At 38.5% G+C, this 16,676-nt stretch overlaps 1 protein-coding gene across 1 annotated transcript in view; it reads left to right on the top strand.

Moving 5' to 3' along the window:
- The first annotated feature begins 4,406 nt into the window (after positions 1 to 4,406).
- Positions 4,407 to 16,676, top strand: part of prkcha (protein kinase C, eta, a) — a 29,035-nt gene continuing 16,765 nt past the window's right edge. The window contains exons 1-5 of the mRNA XM_085390913.1: positions 4,407 to 5,007; positions 11,689 to 11,752; positions 14,977 to 15,124; positions 15,219 to 15,253; positions 15,371 to 15,453. Of these exons, the coding sequence (XP_085247039.1) occupies positions 4,657 to 5,007; positions 11,689 to 11,752; positions 14,977 to 15,124; positions 15,219 to 15,253; positions 15,371 to 15,453 (681 nt within the window). The 5' untranslated portion in view covers positions 4,407 to 4,656. The remainder of the gene's footprint in view (positions 5,008 to 11,688; positions 11,753 to 14,976; positions 15,125 to 15,218; positions 15,254 to 15,370; positions 15,454 to 16,676) is intronic.

Genomic DNA, 16,676 nt, shown 5'->3' with positions numbered 1-16,676 from the left:
AGCGAGTGGAAGAAAAATTGATTTTTAAAGTTTATCATAAGAGGGATGTGAGCAGAAAGGAAGAGGAGGGGGTGGAAGATGAGGGGGATCAATGGATTAAACAGTCTTACTCTGCCCTCTGCTGGACAGTTCAACAAAACAACATTGAGGCTTTGCTGAAAGCAGGAACACTCTTATGACCTTTCTCAAACTGTGCACAGAAATAGAACTAAAATACCCCGACTCTAACATGTATTTAAAAAAAAAAAAGCCATGTGAGAATACCTGAACATTTGCTCCTGCTGGTCGGGGTGATCTGCAACAAAAATTTAAAGGGGCAAAATGTTTTATTTTCAACCACCAGCTTTGAGAGTCCTGCCGCTGATTGCTGTAAGTGCACTGACACTTTTTGCACTGAATCAATCTGCTATCGGCCCGCTTTGGCATTACGACCTTCTCTTCTCAGTAAGGTCATGTCTGAGAGGCCGTTTACAAGACATCCTGGATTCAGGGGATGTGCAAGTTCTGGGACCCCAGCCCTTTATTTATAACAGCTGGACCAGAGAGATGTGGAGTCCTGACATTTGGCAGAGTGGGGTGAGAGGTCAAGTCTAACACCAATAAAGTGAAGACTTTGATCGTGGCATTTATGGATAGAGGAGGTACAGCACCCTCAGAGTGGGAGAGAGTGGTGTTTAAAGAATAAAGAAAAAGAGCACTCCTGCAGTTAGGCGAACCAGCCGGTCAAGAAAGAAAAAAGAAAAAGAAATTAAGTAGCTGAACTTTTACTTTCATTTCAGGATTTATTTTACAGCCCATTGCCTCCTGCTGGTTCACTGAGCCCAGTCAGAGGATGTCAATAAGCACAGATGTGCATGTAATAATAATTTGAATTACTGCTTTTTTGTGTGTGCTGTAAATATTGAGGAAAGTGCAGCTTTAATTCAAGAGGTTTAACAAAAATATTGCATTCCCTGTTCAGGAAATGCAGCCTTTTTATATACAGACTTTATAATTTTCAGGCACAAGTGCTATTTAAGTGCTTGCTTGACTGACAAGCACTTTCATGGCCAAGTGGAATCTGTTCTCTCATTATTCCATGACAAATTAAGCAGATAAAAATCTGTAGTTGTTAAGTGTTAACACAGATAGACAAATACATGTTTAGCACAGCAAGTGCTCTCAACATGAATGTCATGGTCCCCGTGTCTCTCTGGTTGGCCCACGCTGGCTACAGGTTTTGTTGTTGTTGTTTGTTTTTGTTTTCTTTGTCTCTCCTCCTCCTCTCTGCCTGGGCGGAGCTCGTTACGGGCTCTCGCTCTTGGCCCACGCACCTGTGTGATTGTGTCCACCTGCTGCTGATCTGGCTGATTTCCCCAGCTGCTATTTAAGGCAGTGGCACAGAGCAGCTCACCGCTGGAACGTTGAACCTCCTGAGTTCGTGCTCTCGGCATTTTCAAAAGAATGCCCTGTGTGTATTTTGCTGTGGAGCTAACGTTAACTTCTGTGTGTAGATATCCCTCTTCTGGACCAAATCACAGGACCTGCCCGGGTGTGGCAGCGTGTGTGGAGTTTTGGAGCGAGTGCGGCTGAAGAGGAGTGCGTGTGTGCGGAGGAGCTGTGGCGGTGACTGTGTGGAAGAGGAAGCGTGTGTGTGGATTTCCCCCCTGCTTCTCTTCCTGGAGCCCTGGACCCCCCTCCCAACTCACTGTACATATATATATAGCACTGAGGTGATCCCTGTTGTAAATAAATCTCCTTTTGTTCTCTGAGAAAGAACTGTCTGCGCGTGAGTCCGTTCAGTAGCCATGACAATGAGGTCCAAAGATATAGGTAAAGGTGGCCATCATTAGTCTGAAACACCGGAATAAAACTATCAGAAAGATAGTAAAAGCTTTAGGAGCGGCCAAATCAACAGTCTGGTGCATTCTTATAAAGAATAAATGCTCCCATACGGCTCAGCATCTACCTGGAAACCACAGAAAACAACTAAAATGGATGATTACAAATGCTTTGCTTGGCTAGAAAAAGCATTCACAACATCTAACCAAGTCAATAACACTCCCATGGAGGCATGTGTATCATTGTCTACAATCATGAGAAGCCCTTGTGAATATAAATGCAGTTTATACAATGAGGTGGAAAGCACTGGCTTCCCCGAAGAGCAAGAAGGCCAGATTAGACTTTGCAAAAAAGCATCTAAACGGCCTGCACAGTTCTGAAAAAAAAAAAAATTATATATATATATATATATATATGGACAGATTAAATCAAGATTAACTTGTACAATTCAAATGGGAGTATGGAGAAGAGAAACAGCTCTCCTTAACATACTGTGGCAGGAGTGTGGTCTCTGGTATGCTGCAGTGGAGGGGTGGGGACAGGTGTGTGTGCTGTGACTGATGACTCTCTCTCCCTATATAGAGTGATGGCAGAGACTGACGGGGTGTGTGCGCAGTGGAGGAGCTACAGAAGGAGCTGACTCCTTGCTCGAGTGCCTTAGTCACAGCGAACTGCTAAACAAGCGAAATAAAGAAATGCAAAAACACGTCAAACACTGTGTCTGTCGGGTGCTTGCTACACATGCCGTCTGTGATGGTGGGGGCAGTGTTAGGGCATGGGTATGTATGGCTGCCAGTGGAAGCAGGTCCCACTGTGGCTGCTGATAGAAGTATCAAAATGAACTGTGAGGTGTGCTCAGATTCAGTCAAATGCTGCAAACTGACTGGACAGCAATTCATGGTGCAAATGGATAATGACCCAAAGCATACTGCAGAAGCACCCAAGAGTTTCTCATGAAATGAAAGAAGTGAGTCAATTCGGTCACATGATCTCTGGCTAATAGAGCGTGCGTTTTAGTCAACTGGAGACCAAAATACCCACAAACCAGCAGCAACTCGGTTTGGCTGACATAGCATCTCAGGAGACGAAACACAGTATTTGGTGATGGGTTCTAGACGTCATGGAGTCATGAAATATTAAAAATGATCCTTATGGAGCTTGGGATGGGGATTGGTTATATGCTGTTCAGTAGTTCTCAAAAATCATCCAAATTGTAATGGCCTGAATGTATTGAGGTATGTCTTTGTATCGTTTGGTACTTGTTTTATTAGGCCTGATATGTCAAACTGCATGTAAAAACTCTATAAATAAAGAGGGGGGAAAGAGCCTTATGTATAAAATTATGTTAGTTTGTCTAATTAATTTTGAGCTTCTGAGAATGACAGGCTCTATGTAAAAAATATCTGCAATTCTTAAACAGTCAATTAAAGCTGAAAGTCTGCACTTCAATCAGATCTTCAGTCTTTGATTTCAGATCCCCTGCGGTGGTGCACAGACGCCAAACTGCATGAAAATACGTCACTATGGCTCTAACTGGAAGCACGATACTTCCTGCTTGCTTGTTTGGTTTAAATTACATTAGATTTTTGAAATATTTCTCATCATAACGTCCAACAATACACTAAATAATAAATATCAAGTCTCGTTCCAAACTGGTCTGTTTGATTGATTTTTACTTGGTGTGTCCTGATAAAATCCATTAAGGCTCTAAATATAAAGACAAAAAGTAGAGCTTTGCATACTTACTTATGTGTCACGTCTCATGTTCGTTTCAGGGTGTTTCATTGTATTTACTGATCTTTCATGGCCATCTACTGGATGAAGAGCAAATTGCAAACATAAAACTATCAATACACTGTGTAAAAGTACATCCAGTTCTTTATTTATTAGTTATTTGCATTGTTTTTCTTTAATTTAGAAACAGATTTTTTTCATTTGTTGTATTTTTTTTCTCCACTTCTGCAGAAGTGCAAGGCTAAGCTGTTGTCGGGAGCTCTGATGCGAGGGTAGATTTTCTTTGTTGACAGCCTGTGGTCAGCTTATCTGTGCTGGTTCTGATCAGAACTAATCAAGCCTACTCTTTATGGTTTTAGCAAGCTTTAGATTAAAGTATACTTAAGCAGCTGTTACACGAGCTATGACAACTGCATGTAAAAAGTAGCCAGTCAAGTCTGACAAAGAAAAAATCTCTTTTAAATCTTTTTAAAGCCTGATAAAGCCCTTGAAGTTATAAATGAGAAACTCGGACTCTGTAGTGCACGATAAGAGCCAAAGGGGCGATATTTCATCACAGAGTGAAGGACAGGTGAAGCACCACAGCACCTTACACAAACAGAGTGTTGCATCATGGTCTATATAGTACCAGACTCCATTTTTTTCTACACAAAGAACTACAATACAACCACGTGACACACCAACCCGACAGTGACAGGTTGAGAGGTTTGCTGATGTGTGTGTGTGTGTGTGTGTGTGTGTGTGTGTGTGTGTGTGTGTGTGTGTGTGTGTGTGTGTGTGTGTGTGTGTGTGTGTCAAATGTTATGCGGAACTTGTGCCTCCTCCCCAGCATGCTGTCGCTTCCTATTTACTGAAAGCATTTGAAGCAGGTTCGCACCGATACTGGCTGCAGCTTTTTGCGCTCACAGTAAACGCGCTGCACAGACGGTCAGCACAAAAACTTTTAGGTCAGGATGAGCTGACACCAAGAACTGTGAACAGATTTGGTCGTTGTTGACCTGAAGTGAGCGTGAATGACTTTTTCTCCATATTGTTTTTAAAATATTATTTTTAATTTGCCTGCTGTCTTTTTAACTTAGCGCATATATAAGCTTAGTAAACATGAAGTTTAACGGGTATCTAAAGCTCCGGATCGGCGAGGCGGTGGATCTGAAACCGACTACCTTCTCCCTCCGCCACTCTGTCATCTTCAACAAGGCTCCTCCAGCCATGGACCCCTATATTGTGGTGAAGGTGGACGACTACAAAATTGGGCAGACTCACACCAAGCAGAAAACCAACATGCCCACGTACAACGAGGAGTTCTGCCTCAGCGTGAACGACGGCAAACAGATCGAGCTGGCTGTTTTCCACGACACTCCAATCGGATATGATGACTTTGTGGCCAACTGCACCATTCAGTTCGAGGACCTCATCGAAACTTCCAACACAGGGGAGACTTTTGAGGGATGGGTAAGTTTTAGGGTTCCCTTGTTTTTTTTGTTTAAGTGAAACTGTCATTTAATGGCTGTTTAAGTGTTATTTCTTCCATTTAAATTTAGACCATCCTTTAACCATAAACATGGGTGGATTCGTCTGTCAGGATGCCCTGGGGCACAGATGTGCAGCTGGCCACACACCACTACATACACCTCACAATATGAGAGCAGGCCTGTGGTCTCGTACTGAGAACAGTGCCTAATAATAATAATAATAATAATAATAATAATAATAATAATAATAATAATAATAATAAGAAGAAGAAGAAAAATAAAATGTTTTTATTATTAAAGTACACACACCTCCAAGCAGAGTTTATTGGTTCAACCCGGAGCCAAAAACGCCTCAGATCCAATGACAATATGATGGCATTTCCTGCCATCATACATTGCCTTGGAAAATTAAATAACAGCCAGAATCAATATACCTGAAGGTCCAATACCAACAATACTTAGTATGTCCAGCATGATCACTCACATCACTTACAGCTGCCACATACCCAGACATGAACCAGTTCCTGTTTGCTGGAGCAGTAACTGACCCAAAGTTTCTGCCTGTCCCATCTCATGTAGCTTTATTGTAGTATATGTATGAGAAATAATGCAAAGGAAGAGACTTTTACAATTCTTTATAATACAGAAACTTTAGTGTCAAAAGCTCTTAAAGAAATTTATCACTGATCCACTTTTAGTTGGTAATGTGAAATGGGCCTACTGTTTACAAACCTATGGATGGCTTAATGGGAACATATACTTTTATTCTTATTTTTTGTCAGATATATATGCAATTTAAATTGCATATTCATGTTAAACAAGGCTTTAACTATGTTAAAAATGCATTATACAGACAGCTTTGAATTACTCAAAGAGTATCTCAGAAGCTAGTGTGATATTATTTTGATACATTGCCCACAATAACATTTGAATACAGTATTCTGTGTAACTGAAGGATAATTTTTTTTAAAGGGTGAAAAGCTGGAATTTTATATGCAGTACGTACACTGCGGTGTCACATTAGTGTATAACTGATTAGTTCAGTGAATTCTCAGCTGGATGTTCACCATCTTTACTAAAGCTTCTGTGCATTTTACCCTCATTCATTTGAGTAACACCCCCCAGTGTGTCTGTAATTGCATGGCAAAAAAAAAAGTATTGTAATTTTATTGACCCACCTGTACTGGGAATGCTAAATTTTTACTTTCGGCAACAAAAATGTTACAGAGATTTCTTTATAGTCATCTTCAGGCCTACGAAGCCAAACTAAAGTCGTCTTGCTGCCAATATATATGTAAACATTTCAGTAAAACAGTGTTCTTCAGAAGTCTTACTGACACTTAATTTACTCTTGTCAGCAAATACCATGCTAGCTTTGTTAGCTTTGGTTGTTCCTGACAGCAGACCTTTCCCATGTCAGTCATGCATTGTATGCCAATTAACTGAAGCATGCACAGGAAAAAAGCTGTACATATGTTTTTTGCAGCTTGTGACTGAAAGACTTAATTGACCGAACACGAGAAAACAAACAATGCAAAGGGCATTAATATTTACAGATCAGTCACATGTTACACATGTTGTTCATGCGCTTATTCCTGGTTAGATTAAGGTTCCAAAATAAGCAAGTTAAGTTGAGATTCAAGTTTTAATCAAGAACAAACAAACCAGTGAACAAATGCAAAAATAAACAAGTGTTGCTCACAGGCACGCGGTGCTTCTCCTCAGCAGGCTTTCTCAACGCTGGCCAATCAGACAAGTGTGCTTTAAGTCAGTTTTTTTTTGTTTTGTTTTACTTTACAAGGGTAACTTTTCTGAATTTAAAGTCCCGGAATCAAAATATGGACCTTATGATGAAAAAAATCATCCTATATTTTCTAATCCTGCTTAAATTATTAATTTCTTCTATCCATACCTAAGCAATTTTAAGACAACGCTATAAGACTGATTAAAAATGTAGTTCCAGGTTGATTTATAGTAAAAAAAAAAGTTAACCTCTAAAGTCACATTCACATTAGGCGCTATTTTAACTTCACATCAGAGCTTTAATACTTTATGAACAGCGTTTTAGAGCAGGTTTAGAAGGCAAAGCCTGTTATTAAGCTCAGGGCGCTGTTCACTACACGCCTCAGTGTGTGACTAATTTTCCCTCTTTTTGTGCCTGAAAACAATAACACCATCCCATCTGCACTGAGGTCCTCCCTGCTTCTACAGGAGGAAGAGGTTTAAACAGAGTCCGAGATTTATTAACTCATTTTCAACATAAAGTGTTGGGTCAAGAACCTCTGTCATAAATGTTGCTCATACACTGCCTTAGAATTGTTATTGGCAGCAACCATGGTCACAAACCACACATGCAACTGCAGTGGGGAGGTGTTAATTTTACTTATAAGACCTGCTAACTCACAAGCAAATACAGAGAAGTACCCAGGCCTGCACGAGCTGCCTCTAGAGACATGTATTTTTATAACTTCCACACGTCTGCTCTCAGCCGTTTACAGAGTTTCACAGTTCACAAAACTTTGTCGATTGAGGCGTAAAAGAAACTTTGTCCAAAATTTTGTTGCTATAATACCATATATGCACAGTTTTCAGTGGAAAAAATGACCTCATGAAGCTTAAATTAAAGCCTTATGTGAAGTACCACAGTGGTTTCACTCTTATTTACACTGAAACACAAAAAAGTGCTTCTTGAAACTGGAGTTTCCCTGTTCAGACTTACTCTCATCCCTTCAGGACTAGAAGCCACTGCAGGTGTGAATGTAACCTGAGCATGGCCCTTACGCTGTCTCCTCACTTTCTCATTACGTCATAGCACATTAGAAACAAATGCCTCATAGAGTCCATTTAATGTGGCGGTTTTGTATCAATCAGCAATAATATGCAAATTGCAATATAATGCAATAGTGCTATAACCTTCAGTAGTTCTCTATCTCACATTTGGAAACAGCTCTGCCCTTGCACATAGCACAGCACACATACATATATTTAAATATATATATATGTATGTGTATATATGTATGTGTATATATGTATGTGTGTATATATATATGTGTGTATATATATGTATATATATATATATGTGTATATATATGTATATATATATATGTGTATATATATGTATATATATATATGTATATATATATGTATATATATATATGTATATGTGTGTATATGTATATATATGTATATGTGTGTATATGTATATATATATGTATATGTGTGTATATGTATATATATATATGTGTGTATATGTATATATATATATGTGTGTATATGTGTGTATATGTATATATATATATATGTGTGTATATGTATATATATATATGTATATGTGTGTATATGTATATATATATATGTATGTGTGTATATGTATATATATATATATATATATATATATATATATATATATATATATATATATATATATATATACACACAGAATTACTAATAAGGTAATTAACTGATTTTCATGAGCAGTGCATGTATTTATTGGCAAGAATCAGCACTTTAAAGTCCCCTGAGAGTCGCATTTGTAGAGAGAAGCATGACTTTCAAGACTGCTTTTGCACACATTTACACCAAGACCCCAGAAGTGTAGGGGAAGTGGTATGAAAGTGGAGCTTGGTCTGCAGTTTTAGAAGAAGTGGCTGGTTAGTGCAGCTGACTTTCTCACTTCAAGACACAAATTCTAAGCCGTTATCCGCTAGATCTGAACTGTGAAGGCTTTAAGGGCTTTGTTGTGCAGAAGTGCTGGGCTGGTTTGTTTCACATGAGGCGCAAGCCTCCACACGCCCACACTGCTGTTTATCAGTCTTCTCACCAGGCAGCTGATCAGCTCTCTCTCTTACTGCTAAAATAGTTAGTCTCAGTTGGCTTGTGTTCAAATACTCTTCTTTCTGTGTTGCCTTTTTTTCTCTGTCTCTTCTTTTCACACCTTCTTGTGTCCAGGAAAGAAACCTCCACAAAACTCTTCGTGTCTTTTCTTCTGGCTTTTACTGGACTCAAAGCACAGCTTAAGCAGAATTCTTCAGGAAGTTACTCAACTCCTCCATTTAACCCAAAGGCGTTCAGAGACATTTAACATGGCATTTACACACACACACAAGCCCAGCTCCTTTGACTCCCACCTGCTGACAGTACCCAGCACTACTTTGTGATGTCTTTTGCTTATTATTCGGTTGTTTAGCTGCTGTTTATTTTATGTGTTTGCTCTAATCAGTCTTGAAGTACTTGTGGATGTGTTCATGCAGTGGTTTTTGAGGGTTACAAGCTATGAAACTAAAAGTGGGTTAAATGTGGCCCCTCAACATTTTCCACCACTGATTATTGTGCTGCTCGCTTGGCTGAAAAAGGGACCCTACCCTCCTCCCGTTTACAAAAAAAGAAAAAGAAACTTCCCTCTCTATGATGTAGCATTCAGTGTTCTGCTTTTTAACTACAGCGTCTTGCTGTCCTTTACCTTTACCCACAGTTATGAGATTACTTTAAGGTCTGTATAAAAAATGTGCACTTGCACAGCTTGCAATGGTTCCCTTTCTAAAGTAAGTAGAAATGTCTGCATGTCCTGAAATAGATGCAAAAGTCAAACCAAAACCTTGTTATCACAGATTGAATTTTCTGTAGCACCACAGTTCTTTATGTGTTTGTATAAAGATAAACAATATGGACACCTCCTTTAATCTGCCCATCTGCCCAATTGAGCTCTGTCACTCAGTGAGAAGGAAACAAATTCTAACCTCTTAATGTATTGTTGTTTTTTATTATTATTATTATTATTATTATTATTATTATTATTTATTTATTCACTTAAACTAAGCCGCAGTCAAAAAGGCAAAGATAACATAACACAAACACACACACAGAGGAAGTTCTCACAGTGGACAAGTCAAACCTGTCGTCTAGACTGTAGATTGAGACAGGATATGAGCGGCAACTGAAAAGAAAATTGAGGTTTCGTCACTTCTTAACTGAAATTATCTTTTTCTTTTTTCATTTTAAACTTTTACACCAAGTCATTTTTTTCAGAGCTTACTATATATTTATACTCCGTGTCATCGTCTGGTTTGCTGTCAGTATTTTCCAGGAAGGGCTTATGTGTATAAATAGAGCTTTGCTCGACCATACGGTGACATAAAAATTTCCATCCAGTGGTTTCTGCAGGAAGGAAGTATCTCTTTCTGTCTGCTCATCTCTGTCCAGCTTTAAAGAGGCCAACTTATATATGCAGATGGTGATGCTGTTAATTATGGTTAAATAGCTTGGCACCACTCTCACTGTAAGTAGCCTGACATGTAAGACCTGTCAGGCCTGCTTTGTAGTCTTTCAGTCCCATTGTCCAGATTCCTGCGACAGTATGTGCACTCTGAAGAATGACACAAAAATGTCGTGCCATAGTTGTGAGTCTGGGATAGTACACCCGAAGGACTCGAGCTCTATTTTCAATGCTATTTAAATCCAAACATTCTTTGATCTAACAGCTGTTTCTAAAACTCTAATATTTTTCTATACAAGTTTTATAACATTTTGTATACGTGTGAGGTAATGTATTTTTCCTACACTTTGAAATATAAGGTAATGTTTGGACATAAATATCGCAAAAATTATGAAATATAAGAGGTAAAATTTTGAATATACTAAGAGGCATTATAAATGCAACACTGTAACATTTCTTATATTAAAATCTGATCCTGGTCCCTGCTTGCCTGTAGCAGTCGTGGGATTAGGGATAGGGTCTCGTATGACATTACTCACATAAATTCATATTATTTATTTGTATGTATGAAAAACTGTACATCAGTACAACTCTGTGTGTGTGTGTGTGTGTGTGTGTGTGTGTGTGTGTGTGTGTGTGTGTGTGTGCGTGCGTGCGTGTGCGCGCGCGCACGCACGCACGCACGCACGCACAGTTTATATATACATGCATACATACACACACATGTGTGTGTGTATATATATATATCTTGCCTTGGTAAGTGAAGACAGGCAGGAAATCGGAAAAGGCACACAGCAAAGGGCTGCAGGTCGGCCTCGAGCCAGGCGGCATGTGGTTGCCTGCTTACCCGCTGAGCTAAACCGGTGCCCTAGTCTCATTATATTTTACACTCTACCTGAATTATAAGACTCTTCCATGGGTCATGGAAATGAACGGTATGCATATTCGCTGATATTTTAGGGTCTTTTTTTTTTTATACTAGTTGTGTTCTGAAATGTAATTTCTTTATTGAATTATTTAAAGTTATTTTTCTTCAAACATGACACTTTAAGGACTTCTCACTTTTTTCCCCATATTGTAACTAGCCAATACTCGGTCATTTTGATGTATCTGTGCCAAATTACACACCCTGATTCATTTTTATGTTTTGGTCATATTTGTTTATTATATATGACCAAAAGCATAAAAAATTCAGCCAAATCAAAGGTCACTGAGCAAAAATCTTCTAAAAATGTGGTGATCTGAGATTGAACAATCTAAGTGTATATAAATGGCTGATTTGTTATTTGTGTAATATTAGTAAGCTAGTTTGGTTAAGCTAGTTTGGTTTGGATATCTCTGCTTCTAGCCAGATACTTTAGAACCGTGTTTCACTGTGGCAGATGTGTGTTTCAGTTTTACTGTCTGGGTGTAGTGAAATCATTTCGTGTCATGTCTTTGAATCTGCAGATGGACTTGGAACCAGAGGGCAAGGTGTATGTTCACATCACACTCACCGGATCTTTTGTAGATGGTATGTATGCAACGCACAGTCTAGTTGTTCTCCTCGTGCCTACATGTCAACACCCTCCAAGAGCAACATAACACCAATGCCAGCTATTTAAACAATTCCACTGTGTTACCTTCACCTTTATTCTACTGTGAAACTCCACTTGCCCTTATGAATAATGATTATCTGACTCATTAAATACCAATGTCTGTCAATGCAAAGGCTCTGATAGGTGCGTGCGCATGCACGTGAATGTGAAAAATGTTTGCCTTTTTTAGATGTCGACATCAAGGCGCTAACTTAAGTACAAACTCTTTCACCAATGAGACAAGGCCATTTAAATGAGATGAGTGGGAAGTGATGGTGCAGGACTGTTAAAGCAGAAGTTGATTAAAAACAACACTGGGCTACATTCTCTGTTGTTCCTGTCAGTTTTCTCATGTAGGTCTAAAAAAGGTTCTCCTAATGTTCTTCCTCTCATGTTCTTCCCTTGTGGACATAATCCACGTCCAAAACAGCTGAATCAAAAGCTTTCGCATCATTAATGCGATTGACCTCAAGGAGGATGCAGATAGCCACAAAACATCCAGTTCTACATATCAAGATGATATTTTGTGATAGGGTAGGTCAGTGTGGTTGAAATCTTTTTTTTTTTCCTTTTTTTTTTTACACTGAGACTGTACATCCTTGGCAAATCTATGCCACCTCACACAAGTTCCCAATTAATTAATTCTCAGAAACAAGAGCCTACAGTCAAGAAAACACAGGAAAAGCAAACAGAAATGCTTAAAGTTGTGTGAAAACAAAGTGCACCTTTACTGCTTCTATAGAAATTACTAGGGTAGCAGCCAAGTGCCGCTCATTAAATTGACTTGATTAACTGATCACCAGCAAGTATGACCAGCTTTATAAAAGCAGATTTTTTTGGAAGTTTGCTTCTGTGGAGTATTCAGGTGTGTGCTGAAATAATGCCAAAATCCTTCCAGGAGTGGACAGCTCAGCAAAATTCACCCTGACTGTCCAATGCTCAGAAAAACTGCAAAAAACCCCCAGAAATACATCTCAGACTTTACAGACCTCAGTCAGCATGTTAAGTGTTAAAGTTTATAACAGCAAAGTTAGAAAAAGACTGAACAAGAATGATGTGTTTGGAAGGAATGCCAGGTGAAAGCCTCTTCCCTCTAACAAAGAGTATAGCAGCTCATCTTAGGTTTACAAAGGGGCATCTGAGCAAACCAGGAGACTTCAGGAACTATGTCCTTTGGACAGACAAGACCAAAGTGGAGATGTGTGGATATAATGTACAGTAGAGCTGTGCAAGGCCGAACAACTTAGCAGCAAAACACAATCTGTCAGCACAAACACCTCACAACAACTATCTAGCACATTGGAGGAGTGATGATTTTGGCTTGTTTTGCAACTATGGGAACCTGGGCAATCTGCAGTTACTGATTCAACCCCGAACTCCTTTGTAAACTATTTTATTTGAAAAAGTGGGTGAATGGTTAGGTTTAGGACGTTATGATTAACCTAACCAGCAAATCTACAACAGAATGGCTGAAAAAAGAAAAGAATTAAGGAGCTGCAATGGCCCAATTGAATTCCAGACTTCAACCTGATTGAAATGTTGTGCCAGGACCATGAGAGCTGTGCATGAACAAATACCCACAAACCTCAGTGATCTGAAGCATTGCTCCACAGAGTCTCTTTCTTGATGTATAGATATATATTCAATGACAAGACCGTAACAGAGTAGCCAAGAGCACAATGAATAGCAACAAACACCACATCAAATGCATAAATCTAAATTAAGATGTTGTGTATTTTCAAGAAATACCTGTCGCCCGTGGAGCGCACTACCACCTGAAGCAAAATATATGTTGGACTAAATATGTGTAGTGTGTATATTGGGCTTTGCAGTATATGTAGAGGCTCTTAGTCTGAAATGAACGCCCCCTTTTCATACAATAACCACACTACATCTATGTGTTGTTTGCAGGGGTGGGGTGTGGGCTCAGCAAAAAGGTTTCCGTAATGCATGTGTAATGCTTGTGTGGTTTTGCAGATTTCTTTACTGACTTTCATTACTTAGGTCTAAACACACAGTTACAGTGTAGATGTTCACAACATAAATTACAATATGACAACTCTAGACTCTTTGTCTCTTTTATTCTGCCTTCCTTTCAAAGTCTTGTTTGATCTTTGACAGATGACTGAATTAATTTATTTAATAAAAATAAAATATATTGTGAATCATGCTAGGGTTATGTGATATGGGAAAGAAGTCATGTTTTAATAGTGTCAGGAGTTTTTATTTTTAGTTATGGAAAATTCTCTGTTAGACTTTTTTTTTTGTGTAGGCAGTGTCTGTCTGTTACGTTGGCTTAAATGGTTACAAATAAGTAATATCAGACTGTTGTTTTGTATTCTAAAAATCATTCAGAAATGCCAGACATTTATTTGTTCCAGCTTGTCAGGTTGATAATTCAGGGCTTGGTTCTTTTTCTTTTTGTTTTTTTTGCTTGTTGGTTGTCTGTCTTACTTTTGTTCTGCTGGTTGGGCAAAACTAATATATCATAGATGCCATCTTGCAGTTCATGGAAACAACGATGGCAATTTTTTACGTCATTTGTGAGACAGTTCATCAGTTGATTGAAAGATAAGAGGATTGACAGTAATTCATCCTAAAAATAAAAAAGTTGTTTTTTTACAGTCCCTGGGAGTAGTCCTAGAACTGTGAGAGATAACAGTGTCTGCTTTTAAATGCTAATCGTTCCACCTTTTTCTTGCTTGTCCATACACTGTAGTGGGTGTGTAGAGGACATTTTTATGTGAGAGTGGCTCCCTGCGGTGCCCAGAAATATCCTGATGAAAGCTGTCAAAATGAACCAAAGAAGTAACCCAGACACCCCCTCGCTAAAATCACGCAACCACACAGACTGTAATGCAGCACCATCACATGTAACTGTCAGATACAGTTAAATAATACGTCATCAAACTTCAAATCTAAAAGAACCAGAAAAATCACAAACTGTTGAATTAATGCAAAACAGTGATGTTGAGCTGAAATATCCTCAGAGTTGAGCAGAAACACAGATTTTAATAATTCATATTTCACATTCAAGTATAAATAAAGACTTTATATCCACTTTAAAGAAATCCCATAATGTGATAAATCCATTCTAAGAGTTCACGCACTTCTTCTGTGCTTTTTATGTTACAAACTTATGTTCTTGTCTTGTTGCCAGATGAGGCCGTAGTGAAGAATTTCAAGCAGTTTACAAGGAAGCGGCAGGGAGCCGTGAGGCGAAGGATACACCAGGTTAATGGGCACAAGTTTATGTCCACTTTCCTCCGTCAGCCCACCTTCTGTTTTCACTGCAAAGAGTTCATCTGGTGAGAAAGTCACGCATGGGTGATTCAGTGCTGGCAGCGCATCTCTGTGTAGAATGTAAACTGGATCTAAATGTGTTCTCTTTTATGTTAATAGGGGTGTTTTTGGAAAGCAGGGTTACCAGTGTCAAGGTAAGCAGAACTTATTTTTCTCTTTCTGCCTTTTACCACAGTTGCCTAAACACACCTGTGTTTGTTATGAGTCCGCCATTGACTCGTTGTCTTGTCTTTTTTTTTTTTTTTTTTCAGTGTGTACCTGTGTGGTGCACAAACGATGCCACCAGCAGGTCGTCACTGTCTGTCCACGCATGAAGAAAACAGCAAAAGAACAGGTAACGACACATTAATACACTCTAATCAGCATGTTTACTTCTAAATAGTTGTTCTCTTTACAGATTTTTTTTTTTTTTTGTTTAAATACAGAATGTCAAAAAAAAGCACCCTCCCCCTCCTACACACACATTCACACACGCATCTGATTAACACCTGCAGTGATCAGTAGGCTGTTTCCTGTTTCTATATTCTGTCTAGACTGGTCACTGAGGCAGAACACTGTACTACACTATTATTTTCCACATATGAACACTATAAATTTTTATGCTTCTATAAATACATCCATGACAGTTTTAGCAGTTTGAACGCAACTATGTAGCTTAGTTTTGTTATTCAAAGGAGCTTGCAAAGAAAAGCGTCTGGACTTCTTTAAGTTGCTTGAAGACGTTTCACCTCTCATCCGAGACGCTTCTTCAGTTCTAAGGTCAAATGGTGGAGAGTCCCTTAGTTTTGTTATATTTTGCTGAATATTACAAGTTTCTCTTCCCTAAAATCTGACAGGATAATAAAAATTTATACGCTAAGCATGTTTATTTTTAATACACCATTTACAAATTTTGTAAATATAGTATAATCATCATTATATAATTCCTTTAGACTTATTGTCTCTTTTATGCTATGTTCCTTTAAAAGTCTTATTTGATCATAAGTGACAGAGAGTAATTGATTGAGTTTTTTGTTTGTTTGTTTTTTAAGAAATTAAACATAAGTATGAGGCATATTGTCAAAACAGATGAAATTCTTTTCATGGAAGGTGCTTGCACATTTTCTTCTTTGGAGCTCCACAGGGTAGCTGTCTGGGTCCATTACTTTTTTTTCTTTACATGCATGGAAACATTATTAGACAGCATAAATTTTTGTTACTGTAGTTACACAGATGCTAGACAGCGTATTTCTGTGGAGCCAGGTGACAGTGTACTGAACTCATTCACCAATGTGGGTGGCTGACTTTAACAAATGGATGACTGCAATTTAAAAAAAATTAAAGATAAAAATTTTGCTTAGTCCTAAAATAAAATGTGATCTGCTCATTTGCAAATTAGGAGCTGACAGAATAAAACCAAAAGTTAAGTCTTATGATCATTACTGTGATGCAAGCTTTAAACTTCTTCCATTTCAGGAAGATGTGTCTGACAGTACCAGACTCACCATGATTCTAAAAAACTTCTTCATGCATTCATTTCCTGCGGACGAGTTTGAATTTTGAATGTATTTATTCAAA

The sequence above is a fragment of the Rhamphochromis longiceps genome, linkage group LG19 (assembly GCF_057381845.1).
Source record: "Rhamphochromis longiceps isolate RC_006_pf linkage group LG19, R_longiceps_female_GT1.1, whole genome shotgun sequence".
In the NCBI taxonomy this organism is placed as follows: Eukaryota; Metazoa; Chordata; class Actinopteri; order Cichliformes; family Cichlidae; genus Rhamphochromis; species Rhamphochromis longiceps.
This window is presented reverse-complemented; position numbering and strand designations above follow the sequence as displayed.